General features: G+C 40.1%; 1 protein-coding gene and 1 pseudogene across 2 annotated transcripts in view; one reads left to right on the top strand and one right to left on the bottom strand.

Moving 5' to 3' along the window:
- On the bottom strand, positions 1-8,791 carry LOC145653004 (uncharacterized). Its single transcript, XM_081704876.1, has 4 exons — positions 8,477-8,791; positions 7,554-7,656; positions 7,216-7,320; positions 1-98 (listed from the first exon to the last, which is right to left on the bottom strand). The coding sequence occupies exons 1-4, from the start codon at positions 8,789-8,791 to the stop codon at positions 1-3; spliced, it is 621 nt and encodes a 206-aa protein (XP_081561002.1).
- A 4,201-nt stretch (positions 8,792-12,992) lies between these two features.
- LOC145652872 (NACHT, LRR and PYD domains-containing protein 12-like) overlaps positions 12,993-24,650 on the top strand; it is an 18,941-nt pseudogene continuing 7,283 nt past the window's right edge. Inside the window, exons 1-8 of the transcript XR_014119148.1 lie at positions 12,993-13,097; positions 13,799-13,880; positions 14,402-14,518; positions 14,832-14,948; positions 19,043-19,100; positions 19,364-19,568; positions 19,728-21,495; positions 24,092-24,268. The product of XR_014119148.1 is annotated as an NACHT, LRR and PYD domains-containing protein 12-like (transcript). The remainder of the gene's footprint in view (positions 13,098-13,798; positions 13,881-14,401; positions 14,519-14,831; positions 14,949-19,042; positions 19,101-19,363; positions 19,569-19,727; positions 21,496-24,091; positions 24,269-24,650) is intronic.

Below are 24,650 nucleotides of genomic sequence, written 5' to 3'. Positions count from 1 at the left end.
TTACTGGGATATAGGGCTGGCTACGTCCATATTGGTGAACAGAATTAACTCATTGAGCTCAGAGAATTGGAGGCAGACACCTGTGCAGAAAGCTACAACTGTAAGAAAAAAAGTATTACTGTGATGAATTCCACAGTGTGTCCTGATTGTTTTTATTGTACAGGAGGAAAAATGTGGGAAATTCCACAAGGAAATGTTGTAGGATTTGGATTATGGATTACACTGAACCTGTTATATTTCAACTTTTAACAATACCCATTATTTTGACAACTCCAATGGAACTTTTGTAGAACAAGACCTGGTTAATCATGCACGTCTCATGCAGAAATATGATGGTGTCGTAATTCCGGATGCTCATTGGGTATGTGGGGGTAAGAGTCATGTTGATTGTGTCATTTCCTATGTTTCCTGTACCTGAAGCTGTACTTCCCACACAACGATGCTTATCATTGTGTTCAGCAACGTGAGGCACCGAAGGGTAGTTTGGATGATAAAGTATCATTGATGCTATTGGAGTTCATAGGGGGGCTTCGGATTAATTTAAGGCTAGAAATCAAATTGCTGCGGGATCTGAATCAATTCTCTGGTGGTTTACTATAAACAAAACTATTGATTGGATAAATTACATATACTATAATCAGCATCATTTTATTAATTTTACTGATGCACTAACAGCAGTGGCGGTGCAATTGGAAGCTATGTCACTAATGACCTGGCAAAATCGTATAGCTCTGGATAAGTTTTTGGCCGAGAGGGGAGGTGTATGCGTTCTGTTCGGAGAATCCTGCTGTAATTTTATTCCAAATAACAGTATTAACATAATTTATAAACTGAAGTAACTGTATAACCTAAGATATTTGTGTGATAATATAAGAAACCTTCGCCATGCCCAATGGATGTTGGCCACATAAGTAAGAAAAGAATGTTACAGGGCATGCAGTTAAATTCAATAGTTCATATTAGAAATAATAAACTAAAGCCACAACATTGTTAACATTTATATAAAACAATGACACATTAAATAGAGACAGCGGGACAATAGTGCATGACAAAGTCATGAAAGGGGGGAATGAGGTGATCAAATGTTTTGGGGCAAAGGAAAGGCCAAACGTTAATCTGTATTTTCATGAGGCGATCTGTGATCTAATTAAAATAGGCTTTGAAGCTCCCTGTCACACGTGCAGAGTGGTGCAAGACTGTCTGAAAGCATAAAGATGAATAATGTTTCTGGGGAATCTTAAGGTCAGAGACCTTTTTGAGTCTATATGTGCAAAACAGAGGCTCTGATGCAGATGGTTTCAAGGCCTCTGTATAAGTCTAAGGCAGATCACACTGGATTGTTCCCATGAGAAATAAATTCATTAGTGTTGGAAAAGATCTCTGTTTTTAAAAGACTAGAAAGCTTCCATAAACTGTAAAATATGGTCTTTAGCACTTTTCTTATAGATGATTTCAGTCTTACATCAAATAGTGAATTCCACTACATGCACAATGCTACATTTTCAGGGTGGGTGTGGCCTGGGATGATGGGAAGGTGGAGCCCAGTGTCATATCTTTTCATGGGGACCAAAATCCCTGACGGCGCCCCTGAGTCAGCTTCAAAAAGCTTCCACAACCAGCATTGCTCTAAGGGATTATTAAGAGTACACCACCCACTTTAATTAAGAGAACACCACCCATTTTAATGAAGAGTACACAACCCACTTTAATTAAGGGAACACCACCCACTTTAATGAAGAGTACACATAATTCAGCCTCTTTATAACTGAGTGAATCTTAGCTCAACCAGCTGGAGTTTTGGACACACTATTTTGTCATCGATAAGATTTTATTGTGGTCCATTTTCCTGTTGAAGAGACTCTTGGTCAGAGTCAGATGGCTCAAACATGGAGCTAAACCACACTGATCCTGCCAGCTGTTTCTCTCACGCAGCAAGCAGGATCAATGTGGTTTAGCCCAATGTCTGAGCCATCTCTCACTAACACTGGGATGTTTACATTGCCAGGGAGACACCACTATTAAACATTATGTGAACAATATGAATGTAAACATGTCACTAACATCTACACATGTGCACACAAACATATACCTGTAGGGCACTATGCTTGTTCTCATCCTAATACCTTTTCACTTATGAGGTCATACTGACCTCAGCATGCAGAAACAACAGGCGATGACCCAGGTGTTCATTAATGCAAACCACAGGCTTTATAAAGCTAGGAGCCCCTCCCCTCTTTCTGTCCACAAATATCACACACCACAAGGTAGACGAGCACTGCTGGGCATATACAGTGCCTAGCCAAAAAAAAGGTCACACATTCTAAAATTTCGTTGGACTGCCTTTAGCTTTGATTATGGCATGCATTCACTGTGGCATTGTGTCCACAAGCTTCTGCAATGTCACAACATTTATTTCTGTCCAGAGTTGCATTAATTTTTCCCCAAGATCTTATAGATGATGGGAGATTTGGACTACTGCACAAAGTCTTCTCCAGCACATCCCAAAGATTCTCAGTGGGGTTCAGGTCTGGAGTCTGTGGTGGCCAATCCATGTGTGAAAATGATGTCTCATGCTCCCTGAACCACTCTCTCACAATTTGAGCCTCATTAATCCTGGAATTGTCATCTTGGAATTGCCGTGCCGTCAGGGAAGAAAAAATCCATTGATGGAATACCCTGGTCGTTCAGTATATTCAGGCAGTCAGCTGACCTTATTCTTTGGGCACATAACATTGCTGATCCTAGACCTGACCAACGGCAGCAACCCCAGATCATAGCATTGCCCCCACAGGTTTGTACAGTAAGCACTAGGCATGATGGGTGCATCACTTCAGCCATCTCTTTTCTTACCCTGATGCGCCCATCACTCTGGAAGAGAGTAAATGTGGACTCATCAGACCACATTACCTTCTTCCATTGCTCCAGAGTCCGATCTTTATGCTCCCTATCAAATTGAAGCCATTTTTGCCGGTTAGCCTGACTGACGAGTGGTTTTCTTAAGGCTAAACAGCTGTTTAGTCCCAATCCCCTGAGATCCCTTCATACTGTGCACGTGGAAATACTCTTACTTTCACTATTAAACATATCCCCGAGTTCTACTGTTGTTTTCATATGATTTGATTTCGGCACACCTATTAACTGTGTAAGGTTGTGATCATACACATATATGAGGATATTACCTGTGAAAGGTTGTGATCATACACATATATGAGGATATTACCTGTGAAAGGTTGTGATCATACACATATATGAGGATATTACCTGTGAAAGGTTGTGATCATACACATATAAGGATATTACCTGTGTAAGGTTGTGATCTTACACATATATGAGGATATTACCTGTGTAAGGATGCGATCATACACATATATGAGGATATTACCTGTGAAAGGATATTACCTGTGACATCTAGTTTTAATCACCCAGCTATACTTATAGTAGACAATAAAGGCTGAAGAGACTAACATTCCAGATGTAGTTTTATTTCAACAGTTATTTATTTTAATTACTAGGAACAACAACAATGAAAGAGTGAATGTATGATGGTGCACAGACTGATGGGTGATAGAGGGGTGGAATATGAACATCGTAGAGAAAATAATCACAGGAGATCATTTTAATGTCAGTGTTGGTCAATGTTTGAATAAGTCTAGAAGTCGATGCTTAGCCTGTACATGCACCTCCAGTTTTAAGTGATTTAAGTTTTAAAACGATTTGTACTTGTTCACTTTAATACTAGTTATCAGAAATTGTACACCTAGTACAATGATTCAGGAGTCACATTGATGTAAAGACTTGGGACATGACAGTCATTCACATCCAGACTTATTTATCCCTCATTTAGGTTCTATTTGAGCTCCTCTAATAAAGAAGAACATGTCAAAAAACAAAACAAAATGACTTTTATTTTGGGGGTTTATAATGTGTATTTTGATGCTGGAGATTCATTTTCAGTCATGCTCGACATATCCTGATTCACCAGGGTCTTGTCTAATAAATTGAACACTTGAGTATATACATGAAATTACCAAGTAGCTGCACAATATTTTCTACTAGGTGTCTTAGACATCTCCACAGTGTCCAAAAACCTATCTAAATGCACACTAAGTCATCAGTCACTATACATTGAGTGTGCAATATTCTTTTTGCTAAAACATCACAACAATGCTCAATGTACAATGCACTTATTAAAAGACAATATTAAATTCTTCATTGTTATTATGTTAAATGATTATGCTGGGATAGTGCTGTAATACTGTAAAGAAATAGTATGCTTTCTCATGTATACTTACATTTTGTAGGAGGATTGTGAATATTTTCAGCAGTGAATGGAAATATCCAGTCCTTTGCAATGCAAACATTGAAGCTAATCCATGCTAGAAGCCACTGAACCGTCTCTCAGCTTCCATCTTATAACTGCACCCAAAGAACTCCACATAAACTTCAGCTAGAATAAGCCTGTTCCTTTCCATGATGTCCCTTAGTATTGGTAATCAAATTAAGTAAAAACAATATGGATTACTGCATCAGTTTTGCCAAACAGCTTCACTCGCATGTGCTACACTTCATCTGGCTTAGAACACAAAGCAGTGCGCATATTTCAAACTCACGTAGTGGGTAAACAAATAAGGCAGGTGAGGTGTCTGCGTATTCATCTAAGCGTCCTCTATTTGTTGAAACAGCTGCCAATCACGCCGCTCGTGCTTGGACATTGGTTGTGAAGTCATTTGATAGCTTCGCCTCCCCTTCCCCCTTCACACCTTGGTGAGGATTGCTGTCACTCAAAGCCATTAACTCTTCGTTCTTCAAACAGAATCTGTGGACTCTAAGAAAGGAGGGTCTTGTCCCTTATTCACCCCTGCTACAGGAGTAACATCCATTTGCTTGCATATTTTGTTATTTTATGAATGAAAAGAACACGTGTTTTGTGCAAAGACGTGAGCAAGCAAATGAAGAGCTTTACTAGCATTCTAGATACTTTTTAAACATGCCAAGCAGTTGCTTTGATGGTAATTAAATTAATAATAACAATAATAATAATAATAATATATTACGTGTCTACACAGTCACATTTACTAAACCAGACATACTTGGTCAGGCTTAAGCTTCCCTCTTGATATTATCACTTGTTTATTTTACTGTATCTAAATCACTACATAATAAATTGTAGCCTAAACCCAGTTGTAAGAGGGATAAAAAAGACTATTTCCTCATTGTGGTTTATAACTATGACTTGTGATCACTTTGATACTTATGATACTGAATTTAACGTAGCAATAAACGTCCCTGATGTGTGAAAATTATTTAATTTCTACTCATTTAGCAAACTATTATAGTAGCTATAACTTTGAGACTGCAAAACCCTGATTTAGTGATGTAGAAGCGTTTCACATGAGGAAAAACTATCAAGAGGTATTGTTGAATTTATTTTGATTTAGCTAAATTTATTTATTTTTCCTACATTGCTTTTATACTTGCACAGTTTTGTTGTACTTGCATAATTTTGAGTCTCTTAAGGATCTTTAAAAGAAATAAACTTGCTGACTTTTTGCAAGTTTGTCTTGACTGCTGCAGAATGCTATTATTTTTGGACATTCAAAATTCATTCTAATAAATAAATGTTGCATGGAATTGTCCAATTTTTAATTATTAGTATGTAAGGGTGTAAAAAAATGTAATCATAATGAAGAATCATCAATAAGTTTGAAAAAAATCTATACTCAGAATGTAGTTTTATTTCAACACTTATTTTATTTTAATTACTAAAAACAACAACAATGAAAGAGTGAATGTATGATGGTGCACAGACTGATGGATGATAGAGGGGTGGAATATGACCATCACAGAGAAAATAATCACAGGAGATCATTTTAATGTCAGTGTTGCTCAACGTTTGAATCGCCGTAGTGTTTTGACAGCCTTTGAAAGCATCTTATTCATCTTATATGATTTCTCTAGTTTTGGTTTCTTCAGCTTGTTTTTCATTTTGAGGTTTTCATGATGGCAGAACTAAAGAAAAATAAATAAATAAATAATTTACAAATGTGCAAAAATCCAAAATAATCATATTATTCGTATGTGTCAATCAAAAAAACATAATTTAGTGCAATATGAAGTTCTTCCAGTAAATAGACTAAGCTAACAGCTAAATGAATTTCACTTCTTACTGGTGTGGTACTTATGAAAGATGCAAAAAATGGTAAATAACTCCTACATCATCTCTTTCTCCGTCATGGTTCTGTTCTTTAGAGACATCTGATGAAGATGCCAACAGTTTACTGGCCTCTTCTAGAGTTGTCTGAGTGACACTGATGATGTATAAGAGGCTTCTGAGCAGGTTCTGGTCCACTGGCTGAAACAGACATGAAGGATTAATATTTCCCACTCGCCCTCCGCTGGGCCTCTTTATCCTTCAATAATCCTCACAGTCAGTGACAAATGGTCCATTTGAAATAGGAAAATCAGCTCAGTGAAAATTATCCATGAAATGTGACGATTAACCAATTGAATCTGTGTGTCGCGTGCTTGGGCTCACGTGGACCTGCATGTGATGTCGGCCGTGGGTCTGCAGGCGTTGCTGGATCAGTTCGCTCGCGCGACTGATCAGACCCCTCCCCTCACACATCTGTTCCAGCAGCGTGCCATAGATCTCACGTGGAACCAGGACGTGGAGGCCATGAACATGGGCCCTGGAGGAGAGGCAGGGCTGGGCAGGATCTGAGCAGCAGATCAACGCTTTGATCGCTGATCTGAAGCTGCTCTTGCACACACTGCCACTGTTCCTCCCAGAATGGTCCTTCTTTACTGAAGCTACGAGAGCAAGATGAACAAGAGTGCATTAATGTGACATGAATACACAACACAAAACAACAAAACAACGATGTGTAACGGTAAAGAGGTTATTAAAAGTATACCTTCCACACCTCCAGTCATTTCTGTAATGTGCATCTGTTTTCTGACAAGCTTTCATTAAATGGTGCCACTTAAAACACCTTGCAGGTGTAACTGTACAAATTCTATTAAGTCATTATCTTTCTGCTGAAGTCATTTGTTACACCTTCATTAAATCATTACACTCACCACCATCTTCATCTACTCTCAAGTGGAAATGGAAGACGTGATTTTTCAGGTTCCGCAAGTGAACATTTTTAGTAAATGAGGATAGCTTGGCTAATTCTGGATTGTGTCCCTGTGTTACAGAACTGGTGTGTGCACCTCGCTCAGCGGCCTGCAGATGTCTGTACAGGTCCTGGGTCCTCCTGATAGTCTCCAGCAGTGTTGGTTTCAGTTCATGAATCTCCAACATATGCTGCTCCACTGCTGATAAAACCACATCAGGAGCTTCTTATATTTTTGTCAACAGCATTTTTAATAGTTATAATGCAAACAATTATGTACAGGGTATTAAAATAAGAAAAATCTTTAGCAGCAGGTTACAAGGTTGTTATAGATATATGTTACATCTATATTTGGTTTTTCACATTGAAAATAACTTAGCAAGAGTAGTTTGACAAAAATGAAAGACCCCATCAGTCCCACAGTGCAGAGTGTACCTTGGATCTGGTATGTAGGATGTGTGAAGGCCTCTGTGTATCTCAGGCGTTGTTTCAGGAGCTGACTTTCTCTCACACTCTCCTGTAGCTGCCCAGACATGAGCTAAGATCATCACAGAGAGACAGAGTGTTACAAACCCCAGGAATCACGCTCAGCCCTGCACTGCCACGTCTACCTCTTCCCACACACGCCTCCAATCTGGTTTACTGGAATACTAGCACACACCTGATCATTGTTTCTCTCATCACTGCTCCCTTACTTAAGCTCCCCTCCCTCACACTCACGTCATGAAGTATTGCCAACCTTATTTTGCATACCAAGTGGTTCAGTTATGGTTTTGTCTTTCTGGTTTTCGACTTCTGCCTGACCACTGGACACCCCTGGACTCTGCCCCATGTTATGGACCTTGAATCAACAGGACTACGAATACCTGCCTGACCCCTCTGATCTGTTTGATTTCACTATAAAACCTCTTGCAATTGGATCCTCTTCCTTGTGTGTGTGTGTGTGCAATCATAAACACAGAGAAACCAGTAGTTAGAAATAATGACTCCAAACAAGGATCAGAGCCCTTATACTGAAATAATCAGAAATGTCTTATGTTGGGTAAATGATATTATACATTTTATTGTCTAGGACAGCACTAGTTGCATCACTTCCCTTTCTAAACCTTAGTTTAGCTCCTTAGTCTGAATATAAACATGAACAAAGTAAATAAACATCAAATTCAGAGTGTGAGATTCAATAGAGTCAATTCAACTTAAGGAACCATTCTTTGCATCCAGACTAAACCTAGTCTTAATCTTTAGAGTACTGGTCCATTATATCAGATGAGTTGTGAATCAGGTGTATTTTTAGTATGTTAAAAACACTAAACTCCGCCCTGCACCTGGTCTGACTGAATGAAACGTCGGGTTGCTACCTGGAGCTGCTGCTTTCTGTTCTCAAGCTGTAGAATGAGTTTGCCCACATCAGATTCCAGATTATTCAGCTCTGATGTGGTCTCTGCTAGCGCAGCATCTTTCTCAGCTAGATCCTGGATGTGACCTTCCAGAATGTCATGCAGCCCCTGCTCACACACATCAACAATCACCCTCATAAATGCACACACCCCCTGCTGCAGTGTTACTCCCTGCTGCCCCCGTCTGGTGTGAGAGGAATATTGGTGCAGAGTCCTTCTCTTGCAGGGGTCAGAGTTCAGGCAGGGGTTAAATGAGGCTCCAAGCTTCACAGACATTTTGTATAAAGCTGAGGAGTGTGTCTGGTAAAGGTGTCGTTCCCTTTCAGACCTGTGTTTTAGTCCTTTCTCTTTTCACACTTTTGTTTTAAACCACAAGAAAATGTTTATAATAAATGTGCAGATAATATGCTTAGTGAGCTCTATAGGTCTTTTGTATTAAGAGCATATTTTTGGACGCCTGTTTTTACCTGTAGGTTGCCATGTGTTTGGAGACACCCACCTGAATCTGTTTCTCTTTGTCCTTCAGGGCCTGTTGGAGGTCGTTTTTACTGGCCTCATGTTTGATTTTGGTCTCATGCAGCTCAGAGTCTTTCAACTCCAACAAGTTCTTCAGATCCTAAATAGAGAGAGAGAGAGAATACATAGAGTACAAATATACTAAACATTTAGTTCAAATGGATTTCCCTATATAGTATACAATTTATAATTTTTAATGTATTCTCATAGCCTAATTAAAACATTAAAGTTTTAGTGTCTTAAAGTAACAGTTTAATAAGCATACATGTATGCAGGAACATGCACCTGCACACACATACACACTCACACGTATGTCATCCTCTTTCAGGGTGGTGAGTGTGGAGTTGTGGGCGTGGCCAGGCTGGTGTCCACTGCTCTGATTGGTGCTCCTGTTCCTCAGCTGATTGATTATGGTGTTCTGAGCCTTGAGCTCCCCCTGCAGCTGTTCTATGTACCTGACAGCCATCACACACACACTCGATTAGGCTACATTTTATTTCACATGTTCATTTAGAACTATGAGATGGACTCTCTGCACACAGATTCATCTTGGAATTACATTCCAATTACATGGAACTACATGGAGAAACTCCACTGAAATCACTGTGACATTAGAATGGTGTGTGCCAGCTCAGGACTAGGTACTATAATATAATTGTCTTTTGCTAAGAATAAAAAACAAAGCATTTCTAAGGATAATTTCTTCTATAATTAAAGTACAGCAATTTACTAGCTAAGGATTATTATTGTTTAATGAAGGCCCTAAGGTTTAACTTAAGTGGTCAGAAATTAGCATTTAAAATGGAAATATGTCAAATAATTTTGTTGTTTTGATGTGGTTGTCCTGGAGAAACAGCCCGAGTTTCTAACTGGGAAATCTTCCATGAACAATGTTTCTTATCAGAATTAAATATAGGCCTGTACCGACCTGTGCAGCTCTTCAATGGTTTCCTCTGATTGGCTCTGATCCTCAGAGGGCGGGTCTTGTAATGTGTAGGCTTGTAGCTGGTTCTCTAGCTGTAGGCGGAGCGTCTTCTCTTGATGGAAAAGCGCTTCCATCTTCTCCAGTTCCTCTCTGCACCTGCTCAGCTCCTGACAGGTGGATGAAGAGCATTACGTGAAATGAAGAAATAATTCAATTCAAGACACGTGTCTGGTCCTGCTACTGCAGTAGCAGTTAAAACTATTCTAAAAAGGAAGAGAATAAAGAGGCTTGGGCAGAATAATTTATGCATTTGAGAAGGTCAATTTATTGCCTTTTCAAGTTGTATTTAGATTTTTTAGCGCCCTCCCTTTATCTAGGTGCGGAGTGTGATTAACAAGTGTCCCCAGTCTCGTCCTCTCAATTAACCGGCTCTGATTACAAAAACTAGACTCGGGTCTCCTCACGTCTAAGTTTTGCTGCGTCGCCACTGGGAAACGCTCCTCTGCCGCGTTGTAAATCTGTTCTGTACAACTGCTGCACTTCTGCGAGCCGCCCTCATGCTTGAGGAAGCATATACGCATGCGCAGGTTAAAGTTGTCCTTCTGCAGCTCGGATATCGTCTGGATTAAAAAAAAAGAGCAAACAGATCGGATTGATGTTCAGACAGACAAATATTATATTTTCAGCTTGGCAGTAAAATTGCATACCTGCGTCATTTCTTTTAGTGTCCACGTTTTGTTCCTGGTCAACAATTTCCCATGTTGAGAAAAACTCATCATGTTTCTCTATTGATTTAATTTGGCCTTTCACGATCGTTCCTGAATGCAGGGGATACACGGATAATATAAAATATTTTAGATATTTCTATAATTAACGGCGCACTTAATTTAATGATATAATAAATCATGCAAGTAATATTGATACTATTGCTGAAAACTATTAGAATATCCAATAATTCTGGTCGGACTATACCTTGAAAATCACCTTGTCCTCCTTCAGAAAAGCATGTAGGTATTTAGTGTGTTGGAACGCTTTTAAATAACTTACACTTTCCTTAGGTTGTGATGTCATAATTACATTCATGCGTCTTAGTGGAACAGTTCACTGACGCAGTAACGCCAGCAGTGGCAATTTGACTTTAAGTGTCTGACTTTTATCAAGCAGTAAAACCATTGTCATGCCTCTGATAAACCTGATCAGGAAGGAGACGTAACGGAAACCACAAGGTGGTCAATTTCAGAGCTACAGATATTAGTGGTAAATAATGTGGCTAATGAGTGAATTTGTACTCTACCAAAGTTGGTTACTAACACTAAATGGTAGCAGATTGGTAATTTTCCTTTATATAGCAGAGCATATTACTGTAAGTTCAAATAATATTATTTCTTTATCTATTTGAGCAAATTCCCGAGTCATACATATTATACAGTATAAGAACAATATGTGTTAAATACATTCATATTTGTTTTGTGAAATGGCACATAATATTATGTATATGAAAGTGCCGCAATTATTTTAAAGTTCTAACTGTTTTATAATAACATTTGTATCATGATCATGAATGACTTTCCTTTTCATTCACAGTTAATAATAATGAAATTAAAGAATTGTGTTCTTGTGCGCAAGAACACAAAAACATTCGCGAGAGTACAGTATGTGTTTGTGTGTGCAGAAGAGCAAGTTTGTGTAAGAGCAGGATATATCTAAACACGTGCAAGCAGTTTTGTAGCAGAGCAAAGTAAATGTAAGCGAGAGCAGAGCAAATATGAGTGAGCACATGTAGATTTTGCATGCGAGCAAAGGAGATCCGTGAATTGTGCGAGTTACACGTCAATACTGTGTGAAATTTTTTTTTAACAAAACAGATGTTTGATTTTGCACTTTTGCCAACACCAGATTAATGCAGATTATGTCCCTTGTGGTGTTTTGACCTTTTATTCAGAATTTTTGTCTGAAGTCCCTTAAAACATTCACTTATGTCTACAGCTCCATCATAACCTTGACCTTAGATGTTACCTACTAGTAAACAGATCTGCCTGATTAACGTCTTTGGCTCGTCTTCTTCTCAGATACATGTCTGGGCACAAACTAAACGTTCACATACTGTCTTATACCACTACATCACTGGGCATGTGAACTGGACATGGCGATCAGCAGGGGAGAGACCCAAGATACCATTTGAAAATGGTTTATTCAAACACTCAAAATGGTTTGAACTGTCATATCAGGGGAGTGTATGCTAGAAACGAAACTTAATGACAATAAATAGTCATTTTATATAGAGTTTGTGAGCACAGAATAGGTATTACACACAAACTAATAACCTGTCTCTCTCTCTCTGTGTGTGTTTGTGTGTGTGTGTGTGTGTGTGTGTGTGTGTGTGTGTGAGTGTGTGTGTGAAAACCTAAGTAAACGTCTGCTCAGAACAGCTGTGCTGTATAAGCTCCATGACAAACAAAATTCTCCCACAGTCCAAATCCACTGCTAATTTACTGTCACTGTTCTACGCTATTCTGTGTTATTTAAATACAGTTCTATACTGTAGCTCTGATTTCTCTCTCCCGCAGAAGGTTGGATAAAGTGTTGTGACTGGTCACAGCAGTCCGGCCCCTAAAAAACAATTATCCTTGACAAAACCGGTTCAGTCCGGTTTAACGCGAAAGTGAAATTTTTGTGCTCCATTTTAAGAAGCGGAATGCAAATATCTTTAGAAAACAAAGCCGTTGAGTATCTGAATCTGAGCTGTCAATCAAGAATTATATGAACTTATACTACTCAAAGAACAAGTTCTTAAATTTAATATTAACAGAATTGAATATTAACAAGGTTAATGTCTGAAAACGTAAAGCTTTTAGCCGCTATTCTGTTGCAGTAGGTGTCTTCGTTTACGCGAAATAGAGCAATAGAACTGAGGTCGTCTGATTCAGAATAACCAAACTAAAGTCGTTCTAGGCTCATCTAAGAAATTGTTCCGAATCAACATGTTTACATGAACTGTATAAAAAGTACTAATAAACGCACTATATACTTCATATATTTCTATTTTGTCCTCTCAGCAGAAACAAACTGCGCAAATAGAACAGGCGTCGTACTGCAGGAAGTGTCACAAATGTCTCGGACTGTGAGCCAGTAGATCTAACAGTAAGTGTTTAGGTGTCCAACTAGATGTAGACTAGTTGTTTTATCAGGCTAAGACCGTGCTGTTTACACGATCATGTCGTAATTAGACTGACAGTGTGAGGTTAGTATTGTACCAATAGTGTGCATGTCAGTGTAACTAAAGAAGTAATATTTATAATATTTATTAGTAATATTATTAAGTGATATTTCGACACTGTTTCTTTGTATGACAGTGATTGAGTTAGTCTGTGACCCACTATGCACTTACAGAACACATTTTTCCTGCCTCTGTCTTCTTTTCCACTTTGGAGTGATACTGTTCACTACACCCACGTTTTTGAGTTTGTTTTAGTGCTGTAAGATTACAGTTTAAACTTTATGCATTATTTGCTCATTTTAATAAACTATATTTTGTACTTATAAAGTTAGTAAAGGTGCCTGTCTACACCAAAGCTCTTCAAAAACATGAATGACTGTTTCTCTTTTGAGAACACTAACCTCTCTGTGCTCACATGAGGATGTTTACATTTGCATTTATAAAATTTAGCAGACACTCTTATCCTGAGCGACTTACAAAGGTGCTTTATTTATGTTTTTTGTAGCGACACAACAAATCACTTCTGCAAGTCTCTCTGGACAAGGGTGTCTGCCATATGCAGTAAATGTAAATATTGTAATTGAATATGTGTTCTGATTATTAATCTGCATGTGTGTGTTTGCAGGTGTACAGCTATAATCTGTAGGAGGAGACATGACCTCCAAAATACGTGTCTCTGGGGAACAGCACACACAGAAAGGAGACAGGTGAGAGAACATAAATAAACATACTTGCAGTGCATAGGTTTGTGCACTTATTTACTTGGGATATCTGAATAAATCTATATTTATTGCATTTAGTAGATGTTCTTAGTCACACAGACCTCTTAAAAGTGCTTTGATATCCATTCACAAAACCCTTGAATAGTACCAGCAGGTAACAATCTTAAATCAGATACTGCCAGAAACAGTTGTCTCTACTGAGACAGACACAATGCATAATACAAAGATGAAAGATAAGTATAAACTTTAGAAAGTTTAAGACCAGCTTAATGTAATGTAAAGTTGCTCTCTGGTATAACTCTGGTCAACTTGAAGATCACTTAGTAAATAACAAGAAACATAATAACGAATTTAGTGTTTTCAACATCTTTGTATGAATTCTTTAAAAAACATTCAATAAAAATCGCAACGATAGACATAAATACATATTAATTTATATTTGCACCATTTATACACACATTAGTTTTTTGGCCTTAAAATAATATCTTTTTAATTGTGTATGTTAGTCTGATTCAGGGTAAGAGATCAGACTCCCCGGAACCCAGCAGTGTATCCATGAAGAGTGACCAGTCAATGGACATTCCATTACAGTTCAGAGAGGGAGTGTATCCTACTGAACTCAGGTAAGGATGACGTAGGGAATGTGACTGTTCTACTGAGCTCAGGTAAGAGTGAGTCCTCCGCTTACACTTCAGAGAGGGAGTGTATCCTTCTGAGCTCAGGTAAAGATGATGTAGGGAATGTGACTGTTCTCCAGAGCTCAGGTAAGATGGAGTCCTCTACTTACACTTCAGAGAGGGAACGTGTTCTGATGAGAGGTGATGGTCTTGATAGACCATCGATAGAGATAAATACATATTAATTTATATTTGCACCATTTATACACACATTAGTATTTTGGCATTAAAACAATATGTTTTTAATTGTGTATGTTAGTCTGATGCAGGGTAAGAGATCAGACTCCCCGGAACCCAGCTGTGTGTCCATGAAGAGTGACAAGTCGATGGACCCTAAACGTCAGTTCAGAGAGGGAGTGTGTCCTACTGAGCTCAGGTAAGGATGATGTAGGGAATGTGATTGTTCTACTGAGCTCAGGTAAGGATGATGTAGGGAATGTGACTGTTCTACTGAGCTCAGGTAAGGATGATGTAGGGAATGTGATTGTTCTACTGAGCTGAGGTAAGCATGATGTAGGGACTGTGACTGTTCTACTGAGCTCAGGTAAGGATGATGTAGGGAATGTGACTGTTCTACTGAGCTCAGGTTAGGATGATGTAGGGAATGTGACTGTTCTCCTGAGCTCAGGTAAGATGGAGTCCTCCACTTACACTTCAGAGAGGGAGAGTGTTCTGATGAGAGTTGATGATCTCCTGGTTTAGGACAGTGTTCCTCACTCCCAATCCCACCTGATCAAACTCACTCAGCTCATTATGAAGCCCTTCATGAGCTCCATCAGTTCATCCATAGTTTTAGTTTTGAGGCCATGACACTAAAATATCTGACCCTACAGAGACCAATCTTAACTTATGGATAGAGAGAAGACCTGCATCAGAAGACCTAAGTGTATGGGTGGAGCAGTATGGATGTAGGAGTTCAGCTAAGTAGGGAGGTGCAAGACCATGCAGAGCTTTGAATGTAAGCAGGACGAGTTTATACTGAATGTGTTGAGGGACAGGGAGCCAGTGTAACTGATGTAGAATCGGGGTGTTGTGGGCTGACATTTTTTAACATCTAAGAGAATTCTGGGGTGTAAATGAAGAGAGAGTTGCAGTAATCAAGATGGGATGTGATGAAAGCATGAACCAAAGTTTCAGCACCTTGTCTGGAGAGCATGGGCCTAAGTCTACTGATATTGTGACTGTAAAAAAAAAAGGCATTTTTAACCATTGACATGATGTGGGGTTGAAAGAGTGAGGAGTACACCAAAGTTATAAAATGCAGTTGATGATTTGACCAAGACCCATCTAGACTGAGTTTAAAATCAGTTAATTTAGCGATTATGGATTTAGAACCAATAACTAAAATTTTATTTTGTAAGGATTTAACTCTAGGAAGTTTATGTTCATCCACTGTTTGAGATCTTTGATACAAGAGAGTAAAGCAGGAAGTGGTAAGGTAGCGTTACCTTTGGTGCTACTATAAATCTGAGTGTCATCAGCATAACAGTGGAAACGGAGACCATGCCTGCGGATAATCTGACCAAGGGGCAACATATCGATTAAATAGGAGAGGACCAGGCACCGATCCCTAGAGAACATCTTGGGTAACGGTAACAGTGTGTGATTTGTGTTTACCAAGTGTGACAAAATGTGATCTATTAGAGATATAGGAGATAAACCATTCAAGAACTGTATTAGTAATCCCAATGTCTGAGAGGCAGCTGATAAGTATGCTATGGTTTAATTGTGTCAAACACAGCACTTCTATCTAGAAGATCTAGAAGGAGGAGAACACACAGGGCACCAGAGTCAGTAGAGAGAAGGGGATCATTGAAACCATGTAACAGGGCTCTCTCAGTGTTGTGCATAGTATGGAAGTCAGATTGGAAAGGTTCAAATAGATCCTGAGTATTTAAGAAAGATTGTAGTTGAGAGGCTGGAACCCTGAGTAGACAGGGGAGACTGGAAATGGGTCAGTAATTATCAAGTAGTGCAGCATTTAGTCCTGTTTTATAAAGAATGGCAGTTAAAGCTGAGGTTTTGAGAGCTGTAGGGACAGAATCCGAAGGGAAGCATTAATGAGAAGACATGGGAGAAATAGCAGAAAAACACTTAAGAAGAGGAGTTGGGGCAGGATCAAGCTGTAGGTAGATGAGCTGGATTTAGCTACAGTAGTAATGCTGTTACTGAACATTGCTGAGCTCCTCTTTTAATGACTAGACAAAAACAAACTCTCTTGATTACAGTTTAAGTTTCAAGTTTGGTTTATTTGTCATGTACATAGATAACTCGCAGTGAAATGGTTTGAGAGTGCTCTGTCCAAATTGAGGGAAAAAAACAGGGGTACATAAGGAAATATCTCTCTCTCTCTCTCTCTCTCTCGCTCTCTCTCTCTCTCTCTCTCTCTCTCTCTCTCTCTCTCTATATATATATATATATATATATATATATATATATATATATATATATATATATATAGAACAATGTATGTACAATATATGTATAATATGTTTATCAGGCTTTGCCAGAAATGTAGCACAAATTAGTCCGTGGATCAGTGTGTGTTTACATGTGCACATAGTCTGGCTAATATTATTCTAGAACACGTGTTTTAATCAGCCTAAGCTTAGGTCAACTAAGACACTATGTCACACTATAACAATCAGACTGTAATATTAACATGATCATATCTAAGTAAGACAGTTGTAGACTAATATAAGATCATGGGTGTACATGTAAACATAGATAGTGAGGGGTTAACACTTGTGTAACAGTTGATTAATCTGCTTGTATTATTCCTAGAAATATAAAAATCTTGGTGTTATCTTTGATCCAGATCTCAGATTTGAACAGCAAATCAATTCTGTTATTAGGAATAATTTTTACAAGTTCAGAGAAATTTCCCAAAATCAAATTCTTTGTTCATGCTTAGGAACAAGTCATCTACTCACTGGCACTCAGAGTTGTTCAGATCAGCTGTTGCCTGTTGTAAAATCTCGGCTGAAGCTGAAGTGTGACTGTGTCTGTTCCACAGTCTTGACTGAAGCTGAAGTGTGACTGTGTCTGTTCTACAGTCTCGACTGAAGCTGAAGTGTGACTGTGTCTGTTCTACAGTCTCGACTGAAGCTGAAGTGTGACTGTGTCTTTCTACAGTCTCGACTGAAGCTGAAGTGTGACTGTGTCTGTTCAGCTGCAGCACTGAGGCTGTGGAACAGTCCTTCTCTGAATATCAGCTCTGCTCCCTCTTGTGCAGATTTCAAACACTTCTTTTTACCCTGACATTTTCGTTTCTCTGTCCATGTTTATGTTTGATGGCACATTTCCTTTTGTTTTACATTTCACAGGTTTTTGTTAAGACATTTTTCCTAACTTTCCACAGCACTTTGATCATTGCTGTTGTGGTAAATGTGCTCTATAAATAAAATGTACTTATTTTCTAACAAATCATCGTCCTTTGTTTATTGTTGTATCTGTGTGTTGTCCTTCTGCCTGCTCCTCCCACCATTCCTGCCACTCCCCAGCCTAACTCCACCCATCATTCCTGCCAAAGCCCCAGCCTAACTCCTCCCACCATTCCGGCCACTTTCCAGCCTAACTCCTCCCACCATTTCTGCCACTTTCCAGCCTAACTCCTCCCACCATTCCTGCCACTCCCCAGCCTAATTCCACCTACCATTCCTGCCACTCTCCAGCCTAACTCCACTCACCATTCCTGCCACTCCCCAGCCTAACTCCTCCCACCATTCCTGCTGCTCCCCATCCTAACTCCTCCCACCATTCCTGCCAATTTCCAGCCTAACTCCACCCACCATTCCTGCCACTTTCCAGCCTAACTCCACCCACCATTTCTGCCACTCTCCAGCCTAACTCCTCCCACCATTCCTGCCACTCCCCAGCCTAATTCCACCTACCATTCCTGCCACTCTCCAGCCTAACTCCACTCACCATTCCTGCCACTCCCCAGCCTAACTCCTCCCACCATTCCTGCCGCTCCCCAGCCTAACTCCTCTCACCATTCCTGCCAATTTCCAGCCTAACTCCACCCACCATTCCTGCCACTTTCCAGCCTAACTCCACCCACCATTCCTGCCAGTACTGACCTAACTCCACCTGCCATTCCAGCCACTTGTCCTTAGTCTCTGCATTGTTCTCTTCCCAGATTCCTCCATGTATATACTTCTCCTGTTTCCTGTCTTCCTGTTATTGTTTGTTGACCTTTGTTTTCTTGTGGCTGAGTGTGTTTAGCACATTTGCTTTACTTTCACTTTCTATTAAAAGCCTTTTTGAGTTTCTACACTCACACCTGCATCTTCATCCTTTCTGCTGCTGCACACCAGGCAGCATCACAGATCTGTTATAAAATGCAGAAACGCAAGTGTTGATAATGTATAATCTTGTATATTATCTACTTGTCTGTATAATCATGTGTTGTGCAGGTATGAATGTGCTACATATTCCTCCATAAAAGTCTGTTGTGTTTGTCCACAGTGTACAAAGAGAAAAAGCAGAACTCACCTACAGAAAACAATTGGAGTCCATATTCAAGGTATGTAAGTGTGGGGGTGATTTCTAGTATATTTGGGTTTTAGGATGTAACAGAAGTAATAAGATTACTTTTTCCATTAAGTAATGAGTACAGTAATCCCATTACAATTTTATATAAGTGATGAGTAATGGATTACTTTTTTTTAAGTAACTACCCAAACACTGCCAGAATGTTCTCCATCATGAAACAAAATCATGTAGTGATCTCTCTCTGTAACATGGTGGTGTTTTTTTGATTGTCTGTTGCTGTTTATTCCTAACCAGGAGCTGGAGCACAAAGTCGTCTCTCTGGTGAAGAAGGAGCTGAAGAAGTTTAAGAAGCTGCTGAGTCCAGATTACCCAGCATGCTCTGAGAGAGAGGTGGAGGATGAGGAGGATCAGAGCAGTGCCAGAGAGGGAGCGCTGAAGATCACACTGCATGTCATGGGGAACATGAACCAGACAGACCTTGCTAACACACTACAGAGCAGTAAGAGCTCTGGATCATGGCTTTATGATGGCAGTATCACTATAACTAAATTTTGTCCTCTGTGTTTGTGCAAAGTGTTTCAGCGTTTTGATAAATTACTTCAACATCAAAGATAACAAGAAAATAAAATATTTGTGATCATGTTCTTCTGTTTATTAGAGCTATTCTCTGAATATCAACGAAATCTCAAACACAAACTAATGGATACATTTAAAAGAATTAATGAAGGAATTTCTCAACAAGGAAGCTCAACTCTTCTGAATGAGATCTACACAGAGCTCTACATCACAGAGGGAGGGAGTGGAGAGGTCAATAATGAACACGAGGTGAGACAGATTGAGACAGCATCCAGGAGACCAGCAACACAGGAGACACCCATCAAATGCAATGAGCTCTTTAAAGACAAACCCATCAGAAGAGTGCTGACTAAAGGAGTTGCTGGAATTGGGAAAACGGTCTCTGTTCAGAAGTTCATTCTGGACTGGGCTGAAGGAAGAGCAAATCAGGACGTCCTCTTCATATTTCCACTTCCTTTTAGGGAGCTGAATTTGATGAAGGAGAAAATGTTCAGTCTGATGGATCTACTTCATCACTTTTTCCCAGAAACAAAACAATTACAATTAATACACTGTGATGCTTACAAAGTCATTTTCATCTTTGATGGTCTGGATGAGTGTTGACTTCCTCTAGATTTCCAGAACAATGAGAACTTGTGGAATGTAACAGAGTCGACCTCGGTGGATGTGCTGCTGACAAACCTCATCAAGGGGAATCTGCTTCCCTCTGCTCTCCTCTGGATAACCTCTCGACCTGCAGCAGCCAATCAGATCCCTCCTGAGTGTGTTGATCAGGTAACAGAGGTACGAGGGTTCAGTGACCCTCAGAAAGAGGAGTACTTCAGGAAGAGAATCAGTGATCAGAGCCTGGCCAACAAAATCATCACACACATGAAGTCATCAAGAAGCCTCTACATCATGTGTCACATTCCAGTCTTCTGTTGGATTGCAGCCACTGTTCTAGAGAGAATGTTGGGTGAAGCAGAGAGTGGAGAGATCCCCAAGACTCTGACTCAAATGTTCACACACTTTCTGATCTTTCAGATCAAACACAAGGATAGAAAGTACCATGGAAACACTGACACTGATCCTCAACAGACTAAAAATTCAATTCTGGCACTGGGAAAACTGGCTTTCCAACAGCTGGAAAAGGGCAACCTGATCTTCTATGAGGAAGACCTAAGAGAGTGTGGCATTGATGTCAAAGTAGTGTCACTGTACTCAGGAGTGCGTACCCAAATCTTCAGAGAGGAGTCTGGGCTTCACCTGGGGAAGATGTTCAGCTTTGTGCATCTGAGCATTCATGAGTTTCTGGCTGCTTTATATGCATTTCTCTCCTTCATCTCCACAAAGAAAAATGTGTTGAAACAGCAAAAGAAAGGTCTCTTTAAAAGATCAACCATGTCTGACTTCCTTATGAATGCAGTGGACAAGGCCTTACAGAGTGAGAATGAACATCTGGACCTTTTCCTCCGCTTCCTTCTGGGTCTCTCACCGGAGTCCAATCAGACTCTCTTACGAGGCCTACTGACACAGAGGAAAAGAAGCTCTCACAGCAAAGAGGAAACAGTCAACTACATCAAGGAGAAGATCAGGGAGAATCCATCTCCAGAGAAATCCATCAATCTGTTCCACTGTCTGAATGAACTAAAGGATCATTCTCTAGTACAGGAAGTCCAGACATACCTGAGCAGAGGAGGTGACCATTGTCTCCATGGAGCCAGTCTCTCTCCTGCTCAGTGGTCTGCTCTGGTCTTTGTGTTGCTGAACTCAGAAGAGGAGCTGGATGAGTTTGACCTGAGTAAATTTGACCCATCAGAGGAATGTCTACTGAGACTGCTGCCAGTGGTCACAGCATCCAGAAAAGCTGTGTGAGTATTTACATTTATAAACACATTATTGCACTGGTGTTAGTACATCATAAGGTACTTTTGTTAATTTGTAAGTGTTTCCTAAACCCCTTTGTAACTAATGTATCATATACCCTAATCACTATTTAAGGTGTTAGCTGAACCACTCATTAATCCTAAAGAATTTACACACACACACACACACACACGCACACACACACACACACACACACACATACACACACACACACACACACACACACACACACACACACACACACACACACACACATATATCTCTTTTACCCACATTAACATTCTCTTTCACATTTTCACAGCCAGTTATGGAAACAGATGCAGGCCAAGATGTAACATGTGTAAAACATAATAAATTTACCTGAATTAATTGTAATTACAAAGATATTAGAGTAAATTCTGTTGTGTAGCCCAGTGTAGGTGAGAATGTGTAACTAACTTTAGAAAATTACTCTTCTGAGTTGTATTTCTGAGCTGGTGTATGTTATCTTGTTTTTTTTTCCCACTTTTCCTGAACATGTTTCTGTTTCTGTGTGTCTGCCCTTTTTACCAAAGTCTACTGTTTGGTCTTCCTAGTGCTGACCTTTGCCTGTTAACACTGTTTGCTTTTTGGACTGTGGACTGGTTGTTGTTCCTCGTATTTAAATGAGACTTTTTCCCATTTTATACAAACCAGCGCTGGACTCTGCTCCTGCCCTCCCGCTGACAGTGAGAACAAAGATGAGCACAGCAGTGGGGGGAGATGAGAACAAAACTACATAGACCAGAGTTTGGACTACAACTCAGAATAATGGGTTCAGTCTTCTGTATATGACCCATAATAGTCCACATATTCAAACCAGCTGATGGACAAACCTGAAAACATAAATACCTGTTGTGACGGTGGCGGCACAGAGGAAGCGAAAGGCAAGGTTGAGCCAAAGTGCTCTTTATTCTGCATTGTCAATACGTGAAAAACCACAACAAATAATCAACGATACTCAGTCCTAACAGTCTGTGTAACGATGTACAGGGTGGAAGTGAGTAGTCCAGCGTTCCACTAATGTGCAGCGCTTTCTCTCAGGACCTGTGAGTTTAAATAGAGAGAGAGAACACGGGGCAGGTGAAGTTGATTAGTAGGCAGGGGACTGGGAACAAGGCAGGGATGTAGTGCGCTCCCTAGCAGGAGTGGGCGTGTCCCTCCTGGATGCCCGGCCAACCGTGACACCTGGCAAATATAAGCAATCCCTTAAAACTGTTTAAAAAAAGAAATGACAGGTCTTCTCTCTGACTAGCCACTGATGTGTCTGAAAATAATTATAGTTTACTAAGCAAGTCTTTACTAATTAAATAAATCTTTATTTATTTATCTTTGATCCATGTTTATTCAGTGAATACATGGTAATATTTTACATTTCCCTTGTTCAAGATTATTGAAACTGATATTGAAGGCCTTGCATAGTGTGTCTCTAAAAGAGCAACTTTGTTAAAGAGTAGCTTCTCGTCTTCTATTAATATGAGCTCCTGGCTGCACCCACAAACGCTGCTCTCTCAGGCTCAGGTGGTGATCTTCAGCTGGGTCCTGCCTGAGAGGCCCAGCAGATGCAGCAGGACTAGAGCAGGTGAAGGGTACTGTGGAGAGACAGACTGAGGGGATGGAGATGGACATTCTTCTCCACACACATCAGTTCCTCCTCTTATCCTAAGAGACACTGATGAGCCAGTATATCCAGGGCTTTCTCCTCTTCTGGGGTTTGTGTGGACATCACTCCCCACTGTTCAGTGTGAACTGCCTGCACTTAATCTCTGCACAATATCATCTCACTGCTTCTTTCTCTGTTACACAAACTAACAGTTTTGGTCAGTTTCCTCCACAGGAATATGGAACTCCATGATTATAAAATTGTATTCACCCTTCTGTGATGTTTAACGGGTTAAGGAGGATGCGGGGATGAGGCACGTTAAACAGAACATACATTTTAATCATAAGCACAACTCAACACACACAAACACACTACATAGGTCAAACACCGACAACCTTGACGATACGACACGAGACTTATATACACTCATGACAATTACACACAACAAGGATCAGGTGCACAACACAAGAGGGCGTGGCAATACGGACAGACACGCACACGCACACATTTGAGGGGTTAGGGGCTGTACCATGACACTTCTGTCTGTCCTCCAATACTTTAGTGTCTGAATCAGTGGCTGTTTATACTGTTAGTGTCTTTGATCAGTTTATAGTAATTCAGTTTGCACTGTCAGTGTATTGTTTGCCTGTTGACTTGTGGGACTGTTTCCAAACTTAGTCAGCGGTGGAGCTAACAAAGAAGCAGTTTTAATTTGTTTATTTTCTTGTTAACAGTGTTCTGAATTAACACACCTCACACACAGTGTGTCACCCCCCCCCCCCCCAACACCACACATTGTAACTTTTTGTGTGTGTGGTTGTGTGGGGGTGAGGCAGTGTGATTGTGATTATGTGTTTGCATTTGTGTAAGCATGTGTGCGCGCACATGCTCATTAGCATAGGGTGTGTGTGCGTGTGCTGATCTGTAAGTGTGAGGAGTTTTTCTCCTTCTCTCTGCAGGCTGGATAACTGCAGTATTACAGATGAAGGCTGTGCTGCTCTGGCTTCAGCTCTGAGGTCAAACCCCTCATCACACCTGAGAGAGCTGAATCTGAACTTCAATAAACCAGGAGACTCAGGAGTGAAGCAGCTCTCTGCTCTACTGGAGGATCCACACTGTAAACTGGAGAAACTAGAGTGAGTTACTGACTTGCTGCCTCTTTATACGCACACACACACACACACAGTCAGTATCCTCATACACACAAGCACACACTCAATATCATGACACACACAGCCAGTATCCTCTCTCTCTCACACACCCACACAGTATCCTCTCTGACACACACACACACACACACACACACACACACATTCACAGACACACAAGCAGTCAATATCACCTCTCTTTCTGACACACAGAAAAATATCCCTCCCACACACACCTTACACACACGCAGTCATTATCCTCATACACAGACCTAGTGAGTATCCTCTCACTCATACACACAAATACACACACACACACACACACACACACGCACACACACACACAGATATAATTGCTATTACCCTCATC

Source organism: Electrophorus electricus, chromosome 21, assembly GCF_041902795.1.
Source record: "Electrophorus electricus isolate QZ-2024a chromosome 21, ASM4190279v1, whole genome shotgun sequence".
Lineage (NCBI taxonomy): Eukaryota > Metazoa > Chordata > Actinopteri > Gymnotiformes > Gymnotidae > Electrophorus > Electrophorus electricus.
The sequence above is the reverse complement of the archived record's forward strand: the minus strand, read 5'-3'. Positions and strand labels throughout refer to the sequence as shown.